This window comes from Mustela putorius, unplaced genomic scaffold (assembly GCF_011764305.1).
Source record: "Mustela putorius furo isolate JIRA1106 unplaced genomic scaffold, ASM1176430v1.1 tig00003853_pilon_pilon_pilon, whole genome shotgun sequence".
NCBI lineage: Eukaryota > Metazoa > Chordata > Mammalia > Carnivora > Mustelidae > Mustela > Mustela putorius.
The window spans coordinates 85,346,775-85,370,842 of NW_025422005.1; the positions used below are offsets into that span (position 1 = coordinate 85,346,775).

Genomic DNA, 24,068 nt, shown 5'->3' on the forward strand with positions numbered 1-24,068 from the left:
TATTGGGGGGGGGTAGGAGGGAAGGATGGCTTTTATGGAAAATTTCCCATGCAGAATGATTAAATAAGAACCTGTGTCAAATTAATTTCCAACATTTGACTGCAAATCTCCACCTAAGATCACAGAATAAAAAGTTCTCAAACAAAGAGCCATCTTTGTCATTGACACTGTGCATTATTCAGGTTTCTTTCTATCTCCAACACCTACTTTTAACTTGACCATTTCATCTTTACCCTCTAACCCTTTCATTCCTGAACACAAGCCAAACTCTGGAAAGGAGTTTGATGATGAGAATAAAATCAAAATGATGACTTAAATGGAGATTTGGGGGATTTTCTGTGGATAATTGTCCCACCTTACCACAGAAAACATGAATTTCATTTAGAATACAAAGTAATTCTCCCAGCAAGTGTGAGATGGAAGAGATCAGTCCTGGGTACTGGGAGTATATTCATCCCTTGGAAAATTCTTGCCCACAGAATGCATGAGGCTAGGATGAAATATATTAGGAGCATATTAAATTTTATTTGAACACGGGTGAGAGGGGGGAAAAAAAGGAAAGAAAAATGAAGCAGTGTGAAAAATCAGGTGATTGAGAGAAAGAGAGAAAAGACAAGACAGAGAAACTTGTTAATTACAGGACTTTCTGAACAAGATATTTTTTTCCTTTCACAAGATAGAAGCTATTGAATAATTCATGCCAAGCGTGGAAAGGCTGCCTTTTCCCTGGGTGATGTATAACTGAGCACGAGAGAGCTTCGTGTGGGTTCACCACATCAGGCACCACTCTTGCTTCTCGAGCTCAGCTTCTGCTTCTGCAGCCAAGCATCTCTGCTTCTGCTCCCTGCCTGCCTGCCCTTCTGGGCTTGCAGCCTGCCACTTGACTTTCCCCAGCCCTGCTGCCAGCTGAGAAGTCTCCCTGCAGCTGCTGATTTCTGCCTAGGACCATGTGTGTGGATGCTGCTTGGGAGAAGCCAGCCCTGGCTCCTGGCACTGATCCCAGCTGAGTTTCTCCTGTTGATTTGGGGACCACAGATGCTGCTGTGAGGAGGTATTTCCCGGCATCCCTGCCTCTGCCACTGCCAGCTAAGGATCAGCCCCAAAGTAAGGTACGCCCCTCAACCCCTCTCCCCTGGCATTTTCCGCTGCTGGGATATCTCTGCTTTGTCCTGGAAACTAGGGGCTCTATCTGGCAATATTCCCAACTGTGTGCGCGTGTGCATGTGCATGTGTGTGTGTGTGTGTGTGTGTGTGCATGCATGAGTGTTTGTGGGGAGAAGAGGAGACTCTTGGTATTGCTCTGTCCCGGGCTTGGGCTTCCCTGGTGCCTGCCGAATGCAAAGAGGCCTTTCCCCTGGCACTGGAGACATTTCCGAGGCAGGCACCTGTCATCTGCCACCCCCGTCCTCCTCGAACTCCCTCTCTCCCCCTCCCCCAGCCCATTATTCTGCTTCAGCCTTTTGTGTCGGTGGCAGAGGCTGAAGAGACGTCTCTGCCCTCCCCGCAGGCGGGTGTCAGGATGGGCCACGCTGTGAGAAGCTGATGCTAGCTCGCAAGGTGTGAAGAGTTGGCCAGAATGACCAACTCCTCCTCCACGTCCACCTCCTCCACCACCGGGGGATCGCTGCTGCTGCTCTGCGAGGAAGAGGAGTCGTGGGCGGGCCGGCGCATCCCCGTGTCCCTTCTGTACTCGGGCCTGGCCATCGGGGGCACGCTGGCCAACGGGATGGTCATCTATCTCGTGTCGTCCTTCCGAAAGCTGCAGACCACCAGCAACGCCTTCATTGTGAACGGCTGCGCAGCGGACCTCAGCGTCTGCGCCCTCTGGATGCCGCAGGAGGCGGTGCTCGGGCTCCTGCCCACCGGCTCGGCGGAGCCCCCCGCGGACTGGGACGGCGCCGGCGGCAGCTACCGCCTGCTGCGGGGCGGGCTGCTAGGCCTGGGGCTCACCGTGTCCCTCTTGTCCCACTGCCTAGTGGCCCTGAACCGCTACCTGCTCATCACCCGGGCGCCTGCCACCTACCAGGCGCTGTACCAGCGGCGCCACACGGCCGGTATGCTGGCGCTCTCCTGGGCTCTCGCCCTGGGCCTCGTGCTGCTGCTCCCGCCCTGGGCGCCGCGACCTGGCGCCGCGCCCCCGCGCGTCCACTACCCGGCCCTGCTGGCCGCCGCGGCGCTGCTGGCGCAGACGGCGCTGCTGCTGCACTGCTACCTGGGCATCGTGCGCCGCGTGCGCGTCAGCGTCAAGCGGGTCAGCGTCCTCAACTTCCACCTGCTGCACCAGCTGCCCGGCTGCGCCGCCGCCGCCGCCGCCTTCCCGGGCGCCCCGCACGCGCCGGGCCCCGGGGGTGCGGCGCACCCCGCGCAGGCCCAGCCCCTGCCCCCCTCGTTGCACCCGCGGCGGGCGCAGCGGCGTCTCAGCGGCCTGTCGGTGCTGCTGCTCTGCTGCGTCTTCCTGCTGGCCACGCAGCCGCTGGTGTGGGTGAGCCTGGCCAGCGGCTTCTCGCTGCCCGTGCCCTGGGGCGTGCAGGCGGCCAGCTGGCTCCTGTGCTGCGCGCTGTCCGCGCTCAACCCGCTGCTCTACACGTGGAGGAACGAGGAGTTCCGGCGCTCCGTGCGCTCCGTCCTGCCGGGCGTCGGCGACGCGGCGGCCGCCGCCGCTGCCGCCACGGCCGTGCCCGCGGTGTCCCAGGCGCAGCTGGGCACCCGCGCCGCCGGCCAGCACTGGTGACCCGGCCAGGGCCCGCGGGAAACAGGAATGCCGGCTTCCAGCGTCCTTGGTCGGCATCGCCTCCTGCCCTTGTAAAGTACCCCCTGTCTGAACGAAGACTCCTGCAGGCCAAGCCCGATAAATCGGTGCGAAGATTTCGCCTTTGAACCCAGTGGAATACCTGGGAACCGAGGTCTCTCCCTAAATGGGGTCCCCGAAGTCACTTTGAACAGCCACCTGGTTTTTAGCCTTTGTTTCTGTGTTTTAGAGAAACCCTAAAGTCGAAACACCGGAAACTTCAAGAACTTGCTACCCTGACATTTTAAAAGAACAGGTTAATTTATTTCAGCACTGTTTTTGAAAAGAGCTTTGATAACGTATTACCGTTCCCACTTTCATCGTCTTATAATATAGACGAAGCGCCTCGAGTGTGCATAAGCCAAAGGAAGTAATATTGATGAAGGAAATAAGATATAAGAAGTATTTAAAAAGTAACTTATCTTTGATGATGCTTCTCTTATGATTTGGCCTTTGTATGAACCCGGAGAATGAAGCCACAGACGTGCATACCAGTAGGAGCTGCCATGAAGACTTCAAGCCCTTTATTCTTAAAAGGGTTTTTATAAAGTCAAATCGTTGCCGAATGAGATAGAATCTTGGCCAGTGAAAAAAGAGAAAACAGATCTATTACTTTACACCTGTTTTTGCACTTCCAAGAGTGAACATTGGCATTAGGCGTTAAAGTGAAAATTTCCCCTTGTGTTGATTGATGGTCTGAGCCAGCCATGGAATTTTGAAAACAAATAAGGAGGTTATCTGTTTTAGGTACCAGTTTCATGTTTTTATAGCATGCACACTTGATGCTACCTTCATTTTGTAATCAGTTTACTTGCCTTATGAGTGTGATTGCAGCTTTGAACACTCTGTACTATAATGGTTGCTAAGGAGAATAAGTCCTTCTGTTTTCTCTTTAACATTTAAAATATCTCAATGCACATGATATAATTAAACACTAATGATACCATGACTGCATAGCTAATCTTAGCTGCTATTGCATGCTCCTAGATGCTAGAACTTACTGGGCATGTGGTATATATTAAAGCAATACCCATTAGACAAGGACATTTTACTTCTTCCAGACACCAGAAGAAGTGACCTTCAATTATTTGAAAAGAGACGCGGAGATACCCTGGCTACTTACGGTTCTTGTCTTGACCCAATTTATGACCCAGTTGGGACTTTATCTTGCAAATGGAACCACAGTCAGGAGGGATCAATAATGGTGGTTTTGGCTCTGCGAGGCAGTCTGTGTTCTCTTAGGGTTTAGACAAGCCACACATTAGAACGCAACATTGTTTTTTAAGTAGTTCTTATATATATTACCTTGACACTTGACATTAATACTGTGTCTGTTGAAGCAGGTGTAACAAACTCAGTTCTATACAGCAAACAGTTCAAATGGGAATCTGTTTTGAAATGTATGATTTGAGGCTTGTCTTCGGTTTACTAAATTTATTTAGAAATGGATGAAACACAAAATCATGTGAGATCACTTTATAAAATTAAAATGGGAAAAAAGTAATTTAACATAACCATCTATTAGCATTATGACTGCTAACTACATCAGAGCTGGGGCTGAACCTCAATTAACTGTGAGGTTCAGAACAAAAACAGCTTACTTTGTCGCACTCTTGAACATCGTTAAGTTAGGACAGTGGGAACCTGTGTGCATTTGAATAATTATGGGAGTTGCAGGAAACTGAGACATGTTTGTAGTAAAACAAAACAAATATCTTCACTACCAATAATAGGTCAGCAGTCATTTTACTAATATCTCCCCTTTGTGCATGTATCATTTCTCTCTCACTAAGGTTTCATCTATTCCCATTTTCCTTGATTCAAATATTTAACTATGATTCAAATGTTTAATTAAAGTTCAAACAACTATTTCTCTGAGTTTTTTTCTTCTGTCTCTGGTTTTCTTGCCTACCTCCTTGAGAACACTGTAACAGAGGACACCACCAAAGCACCAGTGATGAGAGTCACTTCCTTGTTCCTCCTTTATTTAATTTTATTTTTAGTTTCTCAAGTTATTTCTATCTTATATAATTAAATAGTGTTGTATGCCAGCATTAAAAAGAAATAGGTATTATTTCCTTTCTGTAAGCATAACTGAATTGGGGAATAGGTTACAAAAACAACAGAGCTGAAGATTTTCCTTTGGGTGAGCAGGATTGGGGGGGGGGGGACACTTTCCTAATCTCTACCAAAGAGATCTTCTTTTAATCGGGCCTTTATTTCCGTTTCTCACTGTGGATGATGTCGATGATTTCTCCTGCCAATCCCCAGAGCATTTGCCACACATATAAACTTAGCTTTTCAGGTACCTGATATCTTGAATGTTTCTGGTTAACACTGGGAACCATCTTAGGCTGGCTCATTGCCATTTGGGAGACCTACTTTAGGTCACATTTACTGGTAATTAACTCTGCAGGCCTGATTCACTTTTAATTTCCAAGTAGCAATGATGTGTCTAAAAATGCCTTACTAGGGCAATAGCTGGAGTGTTGGAGTTATTGCTTTTACAAATTAAGTTAATGGAGATTGTGTTCTTATTTAAATGAAACCACATATTATCCACTCAAGAATAAAACATCCTAATTGCTGTTGTGGGCTGCCCTACTTTGCTTTTTCTACTTTATTTTTCCTTTAGGTGTATGCCTTTTCAGACACATAGCACCTGCTGTCCACCCCAGGCCCCTTGGACCTGAATGGCTAAATTCTAGGATGTCACCGAGATTATCACTAGCACTTCTCTCCTTCTACAATGAAGTGTTTTTTCATAAAAAATCATTCTATTGTACAAAGGCATCCACAGATGGTTTTTGTTTTAAACACCACAGGGCTTTAACTCTCTGACCAGACCCCTTGAAAAAATTTGCTCACCAAGAGAATGTAGGTCTGCTCTGGCCTTCTGATGACAATCATATAGGTCAAATTCATTGTTCCATGTGTAAACTTTATTCCATTCCCCCAGGCCTCAGACAATGCTTATCTGGTTCTTTCGTAGTCCTAGGAGCTGACTTGACAAAGACATCATGGCATACATTTAAATTCAAGAACATTGAGAAAAATTATAGATGGTGCTTCCTTTCAGAGGCCTGCTTTTTTTTTTTTTTTTAAGATTTTATTTATTTATTTGACAGCGATCACAAGTAGGAAGAAAGGCAGACAGAGAGAGAGGATGAAGCAGGCTCCCCGCTGAGCAGAGAGCCTAATTCAGGGCTCGATGCAGGGCTCAATCCCAGAACCCTGGGATCACTGAGCCACCCAGGCTCCCCCAGAGGCCTGCCTTTAAAGTTTGTGGGTTGTGGGGCAAGAATGGAGTTCCAGATGGGAGTTCTTGGTCTGTAGGAACAAGGTAGGGGTGGGGGGACCCTTTCTTTCTCCCTCTACTCTCCCTTCTCATACCTTTAGGGGGTCTCATGCATATGTGAGCAGCCTCAGCCCACGGTTTAAAGCTCTGCCTGCATCTACCCCTCAAGCTACCCCCTGCCCACCTCTAGGATTTCGTGGTGCCCACAGAGGGGGAGAGCATGTCCTGGAGGTGGCCTTGAGACAGGTAGGCAGGAAATTTCTGGGCTCCAGGCACCATACCAGGACTTATGAAGAAGCACAAGCTCAGATGGGGGCCTTTCCTCGGGACTCCTTTCCCTGTGGAAAGGAAAGTGACCCGAGGAGGTTGGGAACAGGCCCTTTAAAGCATGAGATCCAGGTTGGGACCCATGTATCTCAAGTCTGAGGTGGGTACCACTTTCACATAGGTCCTCCTCAAGTAGCCTCTCCTAGCTCCTCCCACCGGCAGGAGTTCCTTAATCAGGTGCTCCCGGGGACTGAATCCTATGAGACCTGATGCTGCAGGTAAGGAGCACGTTGAGGAGGGAGTGGGAAGGTTGGATGCATACGTGGGGTGGATTATACAGTTGCCTTAGCTTGTGTGTCCTTTTGCAGATTTTCACGATGAAATTTGAAAAAAGTAAAGCCAAACTGGGAAAAAAGAAAGATGAAAAGGAAGAAGGAAGTGAAAAAGTAAAGAAAGAAAAGTCATTAATGTGCCTAAGATAAAGTAACAATTAGATAGAAAAAGGGGGGTGTGAGTCTTTTGTTTGACTCCATAGCATGGGAAGTCACCACTGTGCTATAGGATAAAATCAGAAGTTTTTAATCAGGTGTGGATTCCCTCCATGGTGTGACTATTCCCAATTTTCCCAATCTTCTTTTTCTCTTATTTGCATCCTTTGCTATAGCCTGGGTGGTCTTTGCCATGTTCTGTGTCTGACACTTGTTCATTCAAAGTCCTTCCTGGAGTGTCCTTGAATCTCATCACTTACCCAATCCCCTTCCTTCCTTCCAAGAAGGTTCACTGAGGTTCTAGCTTCTCATTAAAGCCCTGCACATTGCCCTGACCACTGCCCCCACATCCCAGCCATAAGCTCTGCCTCCACAGAATTCCTGTGCTATGTTATTTTCACCCTGTGTTCCCTTGTATCATCTCTGACATAATGTGTGTTGTCTTCAAAACTGGTTTCTTTTTCATTCCTTTGATTTTCTTTTTTTTTTTTTTTTGAGCAAATCCTGTCTTCTATCTTTTACTAAGTGGTTACCTGAAATATACTAGATAATTCATATATTTTTCTAGTTAAGGACAGTAATTTTAAAAGGAAAAAAGATCTGGTTATTCCCCCTTGCTTGTGTATTTTTCTTTTACTGAAATTGACCGAAGAATAAATCACATTTCTTAACTCCTTTCTTGCCAAAAGATATCCCAGAGTAGTAATATGGGACTATGAGCCATGTGTATAAATCACAAACTGTCGGTCCTGTCATCTGGGGGAGATTTATACTCCTGTTATGCAAGTTCTGTTCATATTCTGAACAAATATCAGTAATTATACATACAGTGATTTTGCAGGGACTTGCATAGAAAAGCTGTGTATTTTTGATTTCTAAAATCCTTAGGCATTGCTAATCAATGACTGTGCCATTTTGTTGGATTTCTGGAGAAATAACCGTGGGAAGGTCTTTTCCTGTCTTGTCGGTTCACTGAATGGTACACCTGGAGAACGTCCAATCCTTGCCTTTTTTTTTTTAATTTTAATTAACATAAAATGTAGTATTTGTTTCAGGGGTACAGGTCTGTGAATGATCAGTCTTACACAATTCAGAACATTCAGCATAGCATATACCTGTCCCAGTGTCCATCACCCAGCCACCTTATTCTTCCTCTCCACCCCCCAACAAGCCTCAGTTTCTTTCCCGAGATTAAGAGTCTCTTATGGTTTGTCTCCCTCCCTGGTCCATCATGTTTCATTTTTTCCCTCCCTATACCCCACAACCCTCCACCCTGCCTCTCAAATTCCTCATATAAGAGATCATATGATAATTGTCTTTCTCTGATTGACTTATTTTGCTTAGCATAATACCCTCTAGTTCCATCCACATCATTGCAAATGGCAAGAATTCGGGTTCTTTGATGGCTGCATAGTATTCTATTACACACACACACACACACACACTTCTTCTTTATCCATTCATCTGTTGATGGACATCTAGGATCTTTCCATAGTTTGGCTATTGTGGACATTGCTGCTATAAACATCTGGGAGCACGTGCCCCTTTGGATCACTACATTTGTATCTTTAGGGTAAATACCCAGTAGCGCGATTGCTGGGTCGTAGGGTAGCTCTATTTTCAACTTTTTGAGGAACCTCCATACTGTTTTCCAGAGTGGCTGCACCAGCTTGCATTCCCACTAACAGGGTAGGAGGGTTCCCCTTTCTCTGCATCCTCGCCAACGTCTGCCATTTCCTGACTTGTTAATTTTAGCCATTCAAATTTAGCCATAACAAATTAAACTTGCTAATTTTAGTCACACATAGCCTGACTGGTGTGAGGCGGTATTTCATTGTGCTTTTTTGTATTTCCCTGAAGCTGAGTGATGTGCAGCACTTTTTCATGTGTCTGTTGGTCATCTGGATGCCTTCTTTGCAGAAATGTCTGTTCATGTCCTCTGCCCATTCCTTGATTGGATTATTTATTCTTTGGGTGTTGAGTTTGATAAGTTCTTTATAGGTTTTGGATACTAGCCCATTACCTGATATGTCATTTTATGGGAGAAGATATTACTCCCATTCTGTCGGGTGTCTTTTGGTTTTGTTGACTGTTTCCTTTGCTGTGCAAAAGCTTTTGATCTTGATGAAGTCCTAATAGTTCCTTTTGCCCTTGCTTCCCTTGCCTCTGGTGCTTTTTCTAAGAAGAAGTTGCTGCGGCTAAGGTTGAAGAGGTTGCTGCCTGTGTTCTCCTCAAGGATTTTGATGGATTCCTGTCTCACACTGAAGTCTTTCATCCATTTTGAATCTATTTTTGTGTGTGGTGTGAGGAAATGGTCCAGTTTCATTCTTCTGCATGCAGCTGTCCAATTTTCCCAACATCATTTGTTGAAGAGACTGACTTTTTTCCATTGGACATTCTTTCCTGCTTTGTTGAAGATTAGTTGACCCTAGAGTTCAGGGTCCATTTCTGGGCTCTCTCTTCTGTTCCATTGATATATGTGTCTATTTTGTGCCAGTACCATACTGTCTTGATAATTTCAGCTTTGGTTTTCTTTTTCAATATTCCTCTGGCTATTTGGGGTCTTTTCTGGTTCCATATAGATTTTAGGATTATTTGTTCTATTTCTTTGAAAAATGTTGATGTTATTTTGATAGGGATTGCATTAAATGTGTAGATTGCTTTAGGTAGCATAGACATTTTCACAATATTTGTTCTTCCAATCTATGAGCCTGGAAAGTTTTTCTATTTCTTTGTGTATTCCTCAAATTCTTTCATGAGAACTTTACAGTTTTTTAACTACAGATTCTTTGCCTCTTTGGCTAGGTTTATTCCTAGGCATTGTACAGTTTTGGTGCAATTGTAAATGGTGGTGACTCCTTAATTTCTCTTTCTTCTGTCTTGCTCTTGATGTATAGAAATGCAACTGATTTCTGTGCACCAATTTAATATCCTGACACTTTACTGAATTACTGTATGAGTTCTAGCAGTTTTAGAGTGTAGTCTTTTGGGTCTTCCACAAAAAGTATCATATCATCTGCAAAGAGTGAGAGTTTGAATTCTTCTTTGCTGATTTGGATGCCTTTTATTTCTTTTTGTTGTCTGAATGCCAAGGCTAGGACTTCTAGTACTATGTTGAATAGTAGTGGTGATAGTGGACATCCCTGTCATGTTCCCAACCTTAGGGGAAAAGCTCTCAGTTTTTCTCCATTGAGAATGATATTTGCTGTGGGTTTTTCATAGATGGCTTTGATGATATTGAAATATATACCCTCTGTGCCTACACTGTGAAGAGTTTTGATCAAGAAAGGATGCTGTACTTTGTCAAATGCTTTTTTAGCATCTATTGAGAGTATCATTGGTTCTTGTTCTTTCTTTTATTAATGTATTGTATCACATTGATTGATTAAAATTAGCATTTGTGACCATCTGTTTTTGTTATCTGCTTTGTGGACTCAGAGAAAACAGCCTTCCACTTGTCTCAATTTCTTCCTGTCCTGCAAAGGACCAGGCAAACAAGCATTCCCATCAAAGGTCTTGCCTTCCTGTGGCAGGGGGCCCTTTCATGTTCTCCAGATCCACTGGCCCACCATTCCTGGTAGGGTGGGTCCATGCAGGCCCGTGGCCACAGGGGGGAACAGTGTCAGCTCCCCGGGGCCCAGTGAGACCACTGAGGCAAGGACCACAACCAGATGAGGAGACAGACCGTGAAAATACCACACCCTCCTGCACAGGCCTATGGTCTACCTTAGGTCATTCATCCCTTGCATACTGACCACTTCCTTAGGCCCACTGCCCAGCACCCCATAACCAGAATTTTTTACAACGTGATACAGAATGAAATGGAGTAAGGCCCATGAAGTAAAGTCAAGTGTTTTCGTTTTTTTTCAAGATTTTATTTATTTATTTGACAGAGAAAGAAAAAGAAAAAAAAAAGAGGAAAGAATGTGATTAGGCTGGAGACTAGAACAAACCCATGTGCTAGATTTAGGGTGTATTTTGATCTGTTAGAAGACACTGTATCCCGAAATTTTAAGGAAAGAACAACCTATATGTATACAAAAAATAAGGTTACCTATAATGAAGGGTTAGAATATGACAATAACAATGAAAATTTAAAAAGATTTTTAAAAAGGTATTATAAGATAAAATAGTTTTTAAAAGTTAAAATAGGGGGCGCCTGGGTGGCTCAGTCGGTTAAAGCCTCTGCCTTCAGCTCAGGTCATGATCTCAGGGTGCTGGGATTCAGCCCTGCTTCGGGCTCTCTGCTCAGCAGGGAGCCTGCTTCCTCCTCTCTCTCTGCCTGCTTCTCTGCCTACTTGTGATCTCTGTCTGTCAAATAAATAAATAAAATCTCTAAAGAAAAAAAAAGTTAAAATAGGAAAGGAAAAATTTAAAAAACAGAATAGAATAAGAATGAAATAAAATTTTAAAAGTTTAACTTTGAAAGGCTAAAGAATCATGGGAAAAGAACCATCAATTCTATGTGTTGCATTCCCCCAGCACTGGCATTTTGCGGTTCTCATTGATCAGCGAACTTGGTCTTAGGTGGATGCTCTTGTGGATCTTCTTGGAGAGGGGTCTGTTGCAGTGATTCTCAAATATCTTTGCCAGAGGCAGAATTGCACTGCCCTTGCCAGGGTGCAGGTTGAGTTATCTGTTCAGGCTCACTCTTGGAAGCTTTTGTTCCCCAAACGTTTTCCGTAGAGCTCTGGAGGTCAGAAATGACAATGGTGCCCTCCCAATCTCTGGCCTGGAGGAGCCGAAAGCTCGGGGCTACACTCTCCAATCCACCCTCAGAGAAAGCAGTTAATCCCTCCCGTTTCCCTGGTCTCTGGCTGCGCTCCGTGCTTACCCAGCCTGCGACCGAGCATTTCTATCTCTGGCTCACAGCCCCATTTGAAGTCTCCAAACCCAGCAGATTCCTGCCGTGGGCTCCCATGCTGCTTCTCCTAGAGGAGAAAGGTGAGTTTCCCTGGATCTGCCACTTGTGGGGTCCCTGCTCGGAGAACAGTGGTCTGACAGTGTCTCGGATAATGGGTTAAGATAACCCCAATCTGAAAGCTCACTCCTCGGCTCTGTCTCTGTAGCTGGCTTCCTTGCTCTGATGCCTGGGAGCTCTGCCATGTTCAGACACTCCTAGTCTTTCTGTGACCCCGAGCTCAGGCCACACTGTCCCCGCGAGCACTCCACCCCTCTGGAGCAATGACCCTCAGTGGAACAGACTTCTAAATTTTGTGCTCTGCTGCTCTTGCACGCCAGTAAGTGGCTGACAGAGGGTCCTGCCCCGCCCCACCCCCAGGCTCTATCATCCCATATATTGTCTCAGATTCATTTCTCTGCAGGTCCTACCTTCCAGAAAGTGGTCACTTCAGCATTCCTAGAATTGCTGCTCTTCTTCTCTTCAATCTCCTGTTGAGTTTGTACGTGTTCAGAATGGTTTGATAACTATCTAGCTGAACTCCTGGGACTGGATGAAATTTCGGTTTCCTACACCTGCACCAGCTTGCTCCTCCCGCTGCTTGCTATTTTTATTAGACAGAACGTGCTTTAGCTTTTGATCTTTTCTCTTCTCAGGTAGTAGGAAACTATGTAGCATCATTTGTATGGTAATGCTGTAACAGATACACTTTTTTTTTTTTTTAAAGAGTTTATTTATTTATTTGACAGACAGTAAGCACAAGTAGGCAGAGATAGAGGGAGGCAAGCAGGCACCCCACCAAGCAGAGAGCCCAATGTGGGGCTCTAACCGAGGATTCTGGGATCATGATCCAAGCCAAAGGCAGAAGCTTTAACCCGCTGGGCCACCCAGGTGCCCCAACAGATATACTTCTTTTAGCCAAATGAAAGTTCTATGAAATGTCAGTGTGGTTGAATTAAACAACTTGCCCTTATGAAAGTTTTACTTCTTGAAAATAAGTTTTTAAAATTTTTTAAATAAATTTCCTTAAATTTGTAAGATATGGAAACATAGGAGAAAGTATATTACCATAGTTTCACTTCTCAAAGATTATCACTCTTTCTAAAAAAAATTTTTTTTGAAGATTTTATTTATTTATTTATTTGAGAGAGAGAGAGAGAGAGAGAGAGCATGAGCAGGGAGGGAGGGCCAGTGGGAGGGAGGGAGGCTGATGCAGGGCTCAATCCCAGGACCCTGGGGTCATGACCTGAGCTGAAAGGAGACACTTAACCAACTGAGCCACCCAAGTGCTCCAAGATTACCATTCTTAACATTTTACTTTACTTATCCACTATTTAAAAATTTATTTTCCTCTTGCACTTAATTATACATAATTACAGCCAGAAAGTACATGCTGACATATATTTAAAAAGTGTAAACAAAAGAAAGATGTTGTAAAGAGGAACCGAGTGACAGATACTATTTACCACTTGTGCCTGTAACAGTTAGAATATCTTCACTACAAGGCACCTGGGTGGCTCAGTCAGTTAAGTGTCTGACTCGTGTTCCCAGTTCAGGTCATGATCTCAGGGTTGTAAGATTGAGCCCTGTGACAGGCTCTGGGCTGGATTTGGAACATGTATGAGATTCTCTCTCTCTCTCTCTCTCTCTCTCTCTATGCCCCTTCCCCTGCTTGCAGGCTCTCTCTCTCTCAAAAGAGAGATGGTGAGAGAGATCATTACCTCAAGTGACAGACTACCTAGCTAAAACTGGCTTATACAATGATGACATTTCTACATCACAAATGAAAAATCTGCTGGTAGGTGATTCTAAAATTTGTTCAATAGTATCCTGATGTCTTCAAAGTTCTTTGCATCCTACTCCGTTGACCTCACTGTTGTTGCTTTATGGTTCCAAAGTGGCTGGGGTGATCACAGGGTAGGACAGAAGAGAGGGAAAAAGGCTGTCCTTGCTTGTCTCTCTTTTCCATAAGAGAGGAAACTTCATGAAGGTCTCCAAAGGACTTCTCTCAAAAGGCTAGAAGTAGGTCTCATGGCCACCCCTAAAGGAAGCTGAGCGTTGAAAATCTGGTCTGGAAAAAACACACCAACTATGAGAAGTCTATCCAGGGCTTGTCAACGCACATGATGGACGGTTGGCCGTCTGTGCTGCTCTCTACCTACTTGGCGGATCTTACCACTTTTTCAGAACTTAAAGCTGACTTGCTGGTTAAAATCAGTAACAATTTCCAGGGTCTAGAAGTCATCTATTTTAAGTCTGTTGTGCTGAAATAGGATCTTCTGGGACCCTTACTACTTAGCTTCTTGACAGTGAGCCGATGGAGTGTGTGAAAAACTGCAGTCTACCAGGCCTCTTCCTGTCTCTGTCCCTCTCACAGTGGTTTTCTCCTGCTGTGGGCAGAGCAGGGCAGAAGGCCAGAGCAGCCTCCCGGGGCTTCCTCACACAGCAGGACCGATGCACTGGGATTGTTTCCAGATCATGGTCAGAACATACTGGGGTCTGGAGGTGGCCAGGAAATAGCACCCCTCTTCACTTGCTGACCGTGTGATAAGGAAGAACATGAAGTGTACAAAGGGTGAAGGTCATCATCATCTCCATAATAAGAAAGGCTACGTGGGAGGATGCAAGTTAATGTGAGCGCCAGGACTTCCTCCTGACCCATGTAGTCCTTCAAATAAGCAGGTCAATGACCTCTCACTGGTCCGGGTGGAGAGGGGAGGCCAAACAGATCACCGTTGTTACATGATTGCCTATTCGCTAGGTAATTCAGTCCACCTCCAAGAGGTAGATAAAGAGAGGCAGCAAGACCAGCCAATATGTTTTCTCTTGGAGACCAGATGGATGACAAGAAGGCATTTGCCTCCAAAAGTATAGACCTTATGATATCGAAACAGGGTGCCCTCAGGAGGGGCAGGCAGATGATGGTGGAGTCACCCAGATGAGCCATGGATCTGCTTTCTGTCTGCGTTTATCAACTAAAGGAAATCCACCCTCATTTCTGGCAATAGGTGAACTGCCAATTGTATCAGGGAGTATTAGGCAGGTGCTATTTCAATGAGACATGAAATGCAAACTTCAGGTGTAAGCGAGTGCAGGATCTAGATCTGGGAAAGAATAATTTCTGCCGTATTCTGAATTACGACTGAAGGAGGAGACGCTCAGCTTGGGAAGAGGAGACCTTATGGAAAAATAAGGCTCTTTTTACATATCTGAAAGGTTGTCAAGCAGAGTAATAATGCCAGCTTCCGTTTACTGATAACATACTGATAACTGGACTATGTACTTGAGAACGCGTCACCTTATCTGATTGTCACAATAGCGGCATGAAACAGGCATTGTAACTCCTTTTTAGAGTTGAAAATGCTGATTCTTTGAGAGGTAGACTTGTTCAAGGTTGCCCAACCGGCAAAGGAAAGAGCTGACAATTGACCTTGAGTCTGGCTGACTCCAAAGCCTGGGCTTGGAGACGCAGCACACAGTTGCAGGGGAGGGAGAAAACATGTGTGGTGTGCAGTTCTAGAGGTAAAATTTGGCTTAGTGGGTGGGAGATAGATTTCAGTTTAATATGAGAAAAAACTTGGTCTCCATTATAGGTGCTCGAAATAGTATGGGCTTTCTTAGGAAATTGTGATTTTCTTAACACTTGAGGAATTCAAGTAGGGTGTGGAGGACTAACTCTGGAAAGGATGTCTGTATTATGTGGGAAGTTTTATCAGACCAACTCTGAGATGCCTTTCAAATAGACTTTCTAGGATTATATAAAATTTCTTCTGCGTGGAGGTGACAAAATCTTTGTTGCCCTGGGCTTATCACACTTTTCCAGTGATAGTCAGAAGGAATGTGTTGGGCAAAAAACTTTACCCATGACAGCCAATAGAATAGAAGAACAAGGTTGGGTGACCCCATCTTGGAACGTGAATATGCCACATTTTTGGTGACTTTACCCTGTATCTGGTGTTCTCTCTTGGTCTGCTCTTTGTTCTCACATCGTTCTCAAACTCTTATGGAATCTAGGCTGAAACAAGTACATTATACTTAAAATTACTCAGGCTAAATAGCAAGGCTGTATGGGCTACGTATGTCACTTAAGAACTTGTGTAAGCATGACACGTGAAGACTTTTTTTTTTTTTTTTTTTAATGATTGGAGCAGATAGAGATTGTTTGGATGAGAGATGAGCTACTGTTGGGTTCCAAGTGAAAGCTACCTTTGATGAAAATTCCTGGTTTAGTTTCTCATGTGACAAAGTCCCAAACAGATTTTAACCAAAGTCTACTTGTATGTTTAGACCTGGCACAGCAGACTGACAATCTGGCTCCTTTTAATGTTTTGACACAATGAAAGAGAAAGACTGAAATACTAAAAGTTGCCAATACAAAAGCTTAGTACTGAGCTATTTTGGATTTGTTGAAGACTAATAATAGACTGTAGTGTATATAATCTAAAATCTTTAGAAATGGTGCTTTCCAATTTACTTGAACAAAAATTTTGAAACTCCTCAATTTATAATCACTGGGATTTCCTGGTATGAGAATATGGAAATGATGCCACTTACCTTCTTGTTGTACTAAAAGCAAATATGGCTTTCTTTATTATCTTCATCATTGTTGTCATGGCCATCATTATCCTCATCATCATGGGCACCATCAAAAATTATTTACCAACAGGGGCTGCCTGGGTGGCTCAGTGGGTTAAGCCTCTGTCTTCAGCTCAGGTCATGATCTCGGAATCCTGGGATTGAGTCCCGCATGGGGCTGTCTGCTAGCCGGGGAGCCTGCTTCCTCCTCCTCTCTCTCTCTCTCTCTACTTGTGATCTCTCTCTGTCAAATAAATAAAATCTTTAAAAAAAAAAAATATTTACCAACAGCTCAACGCAGAACATTGAGTTACAAATAAATTAGCTTTTTCTGTTTAGCAAACTACCCCCCAAACTGTGATTTAAAACAACAATCACTGATTGGCTCAGGATTCTGTGGGTTAGAAAAGCGGATGGAGTCATTTGAGTTCTTCTTCTGGTCTGCTGAAACCACTCTTGAGTCTGCTGTCAGCTGGTAGTCCATGTCAGCACACCTATCTGACATTTGAGTAGTTAACTGTTGGCTGGGCTAGCGGTTGGATGACTTGGCTAGGCCAGGCTTGTTCCCCTGATGGTGATCTCAGTGTCACGTGTCTGCTTCTGCTACATTTGCTAATGTACACTGACCAAAGCAAGTGATAGGGCCAACCCAGATTCAAGGGGTGGAGGAATAGAATCCATTTCTTAGTGGGACTGTCTTCAAAGTCACATTGCAACAGTGTAGATACTAGCAGGGAGAGGATTTGTGGCCTTTTTTTGCTTGCAATGGACCCTACTTACTAACACATCATTTTTGTTCCTAAAGGTTCTCATAATCTCACTATGGAGCTAGAACATAGGTATGAACAAATAACTAGCACCCTGAAGTATATGTGCCAATAAAGTAGAACAGAGCAGGGAATGATCCATGAGGTCGGGATTGCTTCGCCGACAATGTGGGATTTAAAAGAATGTAGGTGAGGAAAGGTATCACGACTACAGAGGAAGGTAGCAAAGACATTGTATTAGTTTTCTGTTGTTGCCCTAAAAGCGACCAGAAGCTTGGTGGCGTACATTAACTCAAGTCTATTATTTAAAGTTCTGCAGTTCAGAAGTTCAGTGCGGTTTCACCAGGTTACAATCAAAGTGTTGGCAGTCGCGTTCCTCTCTGGAGCCTGTAGAGGAGAATCCATCTCTGGCTCATCTCTGTTGTTGGCAGAATATAGCTCCTTGCCATTATAGGATTGAGGTCTGTGTTTTGTCGCTGGCTGTAAACGGAAGACCATTCTCAGCTTCCAGAGACCATCACTTTCCCTGGCACCTGGTCTCCTTCCATCTTCAGAACCATCAATGGTGAGTTGAATCTTCATGTCTATCTCTGACCTACCTTTTGGCCTTGGTGGCACTTTTTAAGGACTCATGAGATTTAGATTGGGTCCACCCAGATAATCCAGGATAATCTCATCTCAAATTATTTAATCTTAACACAAAATCCCTTTTGTCTTGTAAAGTAACACAGTCAGCAGGTCCCAGGCATTAGGACTCGGCATCTTTGGGGGAGTCATTATTCTGCCCACGAAATACATGGAAACAGAACTGTACATAGTGTGTCTGATTGCAAAGAGTGATGTTAAAATAGGGAGAAAGAGGTGGGAGGTAAAATAGAACTAATTCAATCACATTCCTTCTGCTTATCCTACTTTGGGGCCAGTTTTACGACCGGCCCCTATACCTTCCTTGACAAAAAATAAATGTTTTAGGCTTCTTTAGTGATTCTGAAACTTTTTCTTCATACCCTTGTTAACTAAAAAATGTATACCAAGTTTTAACATTTGTGGTTAGTATTATAAAACTAATATTTTTTAAAATATGAAATTACACTTTAACTCTTTCAATATGCTTAAAAAGCTACACATCCCCTCCCTACAATTCATCTGTGTGATCTACAGGCCCTCTGTTGTCGTCCCCAACACCAGGAAATAGGATTCACTCTGTGAGACACCTCATCTGCGCTGAAGCCCTGTTTCAGCTGACAACTTTGACCTTGTCTATATCACTTGTTAAAGCAGGAAGTGGCCTGACTGGCATGAAACACACTCTCATCTTTAGGACCTTATATAAACTGCATTTTCTGGTGGGAGCCTACAGCTCATGTTTCTAGGACACAAGCATATTTACAAATATAGTTTAAAAATTTCTATTTAGGGGCACCTGGGTGGCTCAGTGGGTTAAAAATTTCTATTTATATGATGTCAGCTTCTTATTAACCAGTTGTATCATTGTGGAACATCATGTCCCTGACTAGACCCGCAGCCACATTTTTGTTCTGTTCTCCTTGTGGTGAGTTTCCCCTGCGAGCTAGAATTTGCAGTGTCTACAGAAAGTCTGAAGGACCATCCCTATTTTCAGGAATAGCATCAAGCAGCCCCATAAAGGCTCTTTGAACCTCTGAGCTGGGGTGGAGATTAAAGGAGAAATGCTCTTTGCCTTAAAGACTGTTTTTCTTTCTTCATAAAAGCAATCAGCCTTACTTTACTCTGAAAAATGTTAAGAACAAGAGAACTCATTTGCAGAGATGAAAACCTGAAAGCATAAAGGAATGGTAATTTGCTGTAGCTAAAATTAGACCCCACCTTGATGCATTTATATCACGTGGGTTGTTAGCAGCGCTGTCCAGCTTCATCTGCAAAGAGATGACGTCAGAGCTGGCAGCCAGGTATCAGATTCAGTTGGTTTTAGTGTGCTTTTCTTCCAAGCGGGATGCATTTCAGTGATTTCCTCTTCAGACTCTCCCCACAGACATAAGGGGGAGGTATAATTATCCCATTTTTGGTTCTAGTCATTTATCGTGACACTACATATACCCATGAAAACTATATAGTCACAGTCCCTGCCTCCAGGGGACTTAGGTCCAGGAGGGGAGAGAAACACAAGACAAATAATTACACATTCTTTCATTATAGTTGGGATAAGTGACAAGAAACAGAATGGGAAGTGCCATGAGCATTTATAAAAGGAGGAGCTCAATTAGTTTGGATGTCAATAAAAGCCCAAGGAAGTGACATTTAAAAGACCTGAATAATGAGCAGAAGTGAATCAAGTGATGCTGAATGGGGAGCTGGAGGAGAGGGAAGTGAGCTCCAGGTGCCATCCAGGCAATAGTCTGCAAACTCTGAGCTGAGGGCCATAGTTCTGCTTTTCACTTGACTTCCACTCTTATTGTGGAAACAAGAGACCCAGAAGATTCCAAAGAGTCTCTGTAGGTGAAGACAGACTTTCCGCCACAAAAAGCTTCCTGGGAGAAGCGGCAAGTGACCCCTTGTGCCATCCTATTAAATTGCTTACATCATCACTATTTTTTCAAAGAATAGTTTTCATTTTAAGAAGAGGAGAAGTACAGAGCTAATGTTTCAGATCAAGTGGTCAATTTCAATAAACATTTCACGTTAAAAAAATTTTTTTTTGTTTTAATTTTCAAGCCAGTCTTTGGTGTGAGTGCTCACCTAGCCTGTACTACACTTCAGCTCAGTGGCCATGTCTTGAAACTTGTGATCACCTGCAAAAAAATCTTAACATTCAAAGAAGCTCCTCTTTGACCACCATCTTATGTCCTTCCAGATCTCTCCTTGGACACTATGTCTATACAAGTTCTTTGATTTTATTAAAACCTCCTTCCTTTCCTGGAACTCTCCATATTTTCCCAATAGCCCTTTCTTCTACCTTCAATTTCTTTCTGATCCAGCTTAAACAACAAGGTCCCTCACTTCAAACGCCCTTGACAACATCCTCATCTCTGCTTGACCCATTGTACTCCTTTGTGCTCAAATGGCATGAACCCAAACATGCCATCAAAATCTTGGCTTTCTATAGTCCTATATTTAGTCTGACAAATGTTCATGGAGGGTGTCACACAATCACAAGGATGAATGCCATTATGAATCCATGATCTTCAAGTCTGAGTCAACTATCACACTGACTTGGTAATCTATCTAGTTTTTCAATGTCATCCTTACTTAGAGCTCTCATCACCTCATCACCTTCCTGTTTGTTCTAAGTCATCCTGAGAGGTCTCTTGCTCTCTGCCAATCAGTTCTCCTCAAGCAGCTACAAAGAGTTTTCTAAACCTAACCCAGGTCATTGCATTTCTTAGGCAAAACACTATCCACTTGTCTGCCTGAATTCCAAAGACCTTAGCATGACATATAAACTTCTTCATGATTTGGTCCCTTCTCCAGCATCTATTCACAACTCAACACACATCTTGCTCACTACAGCTCAGTTACATGGAACTCATGGAATTTCCTAGAATGAGCAGTGCTTTTCCTAGCCTCTTGAACTTCATAAATTATAGCATTCATTTAGAAATCAGGAAACAGCTCCCTCCTTCTCTACGTTTTTTGACTTTAGGAAATCATCTCTGACCTCCCAAAACTGAGTTAGGTATTCTCCCTAAATGTTCTCACAGTTCCCTGGGATTGAGCTATAACCCTTATCTTGCTAGTTAGCAATATTTTTTGTTGTTTACTCTTCTGTATCCTCTGTAGGCCATAAATTCCTTGAAGGCAAGGGCCATCTATATAAATGCTATAAGCATGAAAGAGAGTCCATTGACACTGGGACACTGATCTCTTCACTGAAGCCACCTCAACAGTTAAGTTCCCACCACACCTGTTTCTTCAACCTGGATCCTTCACACCAGCACTTCCATGTGTTCAAGCTGATACCATAGCAAAGAAATTTTTTCTTGATCAGCTATCTCCATTTAGCTCCTGCTTTATTTCTCTTCTTACCTTTGTAGGCAAGCTTCTTGAAAGAGGTGTTTTCTCTAACAAGAGAAAATTTTCTTTTGTTCATCCAACCCACTGTCTATTTCTCAGTTCACCAGACTCTCTTGCTTACCAATGACATCTTTGTTGCCAAACATAGTGAACACTTACCTCACTTACATTCTTGAAAGCATTGTGCATTGTTGCTGTTCTTCCTGCTCTCTCTTTGTCTCCTTGGTGGCTCCTTTTCATCTGCCCATATCTTAGATGCTGGTTCTCCCAATGTATTCAGTCTTGGCCCTCTTTCATCTTTAGTGCCCACAATGTCTTTCAGGAATATTATCCATTCCAGTGGGTCAAGCAACCATCCATATCCTGCTAATCTTTGTCCAGAGGTATCTCCAGAATCTTACATTTCTATTTACCATCAGTATTGAATATACACACTCGGATGTTCCACCAATCCTTAAATTCAAATTGTCCAAATCTGAAAACATGAAATGTCCTCCCCAAAACTATACCTCGTATGTTTTCTGCTTCAGTAAATAACATCACAGTTATTTAACTTCTCATTCTCCTTTGTCCTTACTCCCATTCCCACAAAAACTCTCCAGATTTGTTTATCTTTGCCCCATAATTCTCTGTTTCCTTTCCTATGGTTTTATCTCTCTAGTGAAAATTACCCATCTGACCTTGCAGGTTGTCTATCTTTTCTAGTAGAGACTTTAACCTCTTCACCACTGAGCTCTTGGTTTCAGCATTGCTTTGTCTCTTAGCAGTGTGTGGCTTTCCTATGCTTCATTATATTTTTGTCGAAAGCTGTAAGACAGGAGATTCTGAGGCAGAATCTGTTTTATACCTGGAAAGGGGCATATCTTTCCTTCTGTTAGGTCTTTGGCATGGGGATTTGAATTAACTTCAGAATTAAGCTGGGTTTGAGGCTTGCTGTTCTGGAGTTAGTCTCTGTTCCACAGGCTTCAGATGCCTCTGGTGATACTTTGTGTTTCTGGTGGGGCTGCTTTGTCGGTGGGTTTTCATAATGTTTGCTCCCTCCTTAGATTTAGGTCTTCCCTTTGCATTGCACTCACAGGGAGCCTGTCTCCATGCTCTCGCAACTCTCCCAGTATATTCCACAGTTCTTTTTACTTGATGTTTGCCAGCCTTGAGTGGGAGGAGAGGGGAATTTTCCATTCCACTGATTAAGCTTTGGTTGTCAGCGGGTACCCTGTCCCTGGGTCTTGGGATTGTCACTTTTCCAGTGCTCCTACCCCTTTCCCAGTTGTAGTGCTAGCTCCATCAGGTGTTCCTTCCCTTTGCTTGGAGTAGAAAGTTATTCCTTAATCTTCCCCAACTACAATGGGTTTTCATCTGAGACCCAAGAGCTGCAGTCCTTCCTATCACATTGGCCACCAGGAACTTTCAGCTCTTCTTTTCTTACTTCTTTATTATAGATTCTTTTTCTTCACTGGCTTCTGTTCCACCGAGTTTTAACACACTCAAGTCTTTGTCCTGACAGCCAAAATTATTAAATGAGTAGTCTGTACTCCCTGAATCTACTTTCTCAGCCCTTCCCCATTCTCAACACTTTCCCATCAGGCCCCCACTATTCCTGTGACATTCCTCTTGTCAAAGTTTCCAGTGGCCTCTTTGACACAAAATTCAATTGACTCTTGACTGTCTTTATCTTGATTGGTCCACAGTCAGTGTTTGGCACTGCGGACTACAATCCTCAGAGACCATGCTTGACCTTCTGCACCTTTCCCAGAACATCTCGGCAAGATAATGACTGAGAAATAGGAAAACAAGTGCCAAAAGAGTAACTAAGCCAGTCGCACTTCAGCAAGCCAACATTACAGTCAATTTATTTATAGTGCAGCATAAATTGTTCTTAAAAATTAAAGATGGAGATGATTGGAGGCATCTGGTTATAGTAAGTAAGTACTACATGGCAGAGTCCAAATGAGAGGGCTTTCTTTATTTATAATTACTCTCATTTTTTTTTATCATTCGTATTTATTATTGAATTTGAAATTCTAATTTAGTGTGCCCCTGGGTGGCTCAGTGGGTTAAAGCCTCTGCCTTTGGCTCAGGTCAGGATCTCGGGGTCCTGGGATGGAGCCCTGCAGTGGGCTCTCTGCTCAGCGGGGAGCCTGCTTCCCCCCGCCTCTCTCTCTGCCTGCCTCTCGGCCTACTTGTGATCTCTGTCAAATAAATAAATAAAATCTTAAAAAAAAAGAAGTCTTATATGTTTTCTAATTCGGAGACAGTGGGTTAAATTTCAGACATAATCTCTTTGTCTACGAAATCTTCTGAAGCTTTAGGACTCCTATACATTTATTCGGGTGTTAATCGCTAAGGGTTCTTTCTGAACACTTGTGACCGGGAAATATTCATTGAGCAAAGCTGCCATTATTTATTCCTTTTGACACAAATTAGCACAAACTGTCCCAGCACATTAAGATAATGTTTCTGACAATGAAGATAATTGACAGAATGGTTTTCATATTGTACGCAAATTAAAATATGAGAAAACCATTATTCTTCCTTCTGTGAGTCCAGACCTTTAAAAAACAAAAAACAAAAAAACGACTGGTGGGACAGTGGTTAAAAGCTTTTGAGTCCAGTAGTCACTGGCTTCACCACTTATTAGTTGGGTGATCTTGGGCAGGTTACTCAACATGTCCGATCCTCATTGTCTAATGTGTAAAAACAGTAATTCATAGGATTTTCATAGTGTCTGAATCATAATTCTGCCGAGTGCCTGACATATAATAAGCACTAAACAAATGATAGCTATAACTAGTAACAATATCATTAGGCATTAACTATATTAAAATGAAATGGCATGCATGTTTAAGGATAATTCAACAATGCATTCTAGCCTCGAGCTTGACAATTCCTTTCAGTTTCAGTTTAGTCAAATTTAGCAAGTATTATCTGAGAGAATTAAAACTAGTACTTCATTTGTTCACAGCGAAACTGAGAGAAAAGTACAGGGATTTCCTGT

General features: G+C 43.5%; 1 protein-coding gene across 2 annotated transcripts; it reads left to right on the plus strand.

Annotated features, from left to right (window-relative positions):
- Positions 1-755: 755 nt before the first annotated feature.
- Positions 756-5,362, plus strand: GPR88 (G protein-coupled receptor 88). 2 transcript variants are annotated; one of them, XM_045064910.1, is made up of 2 exons: positions 756-1,109; positions 1,508-5,362. In XM_045064910.1, the coding sequence occupies exon 2, from the start codon at positions 1,577-1,579 to the stop codon at positions 2,729-2,731; it is 1,155 nt and encodes a 384-aa protein (XP_044920845.1). In that variant the 5' UTR covers positions 756-1,109; positions 1,508-1,576; the 3' UTR covers positions 2,732-5,362. The 2 variants fall into 2 exon arrangements, with proteins under 2 accessions (XP_044920845.1, XP_044920846.1); XM_045064911.1 differs by having other exon boundaries at positions 756-1,104.
- The last annotated feature ends 18,706 nt before the right edge of the window (positions 5,363-24,068 follow it).

Excerpts from the sequence above, each read along its gene's own strand:
- GPR88 (XM_045064910.1), top strand. The coding sequence starts at position 1,577 with ATGACCAACTCCTCCTCCACGTCCACCTCCTCCACCACCGGGGGATCG.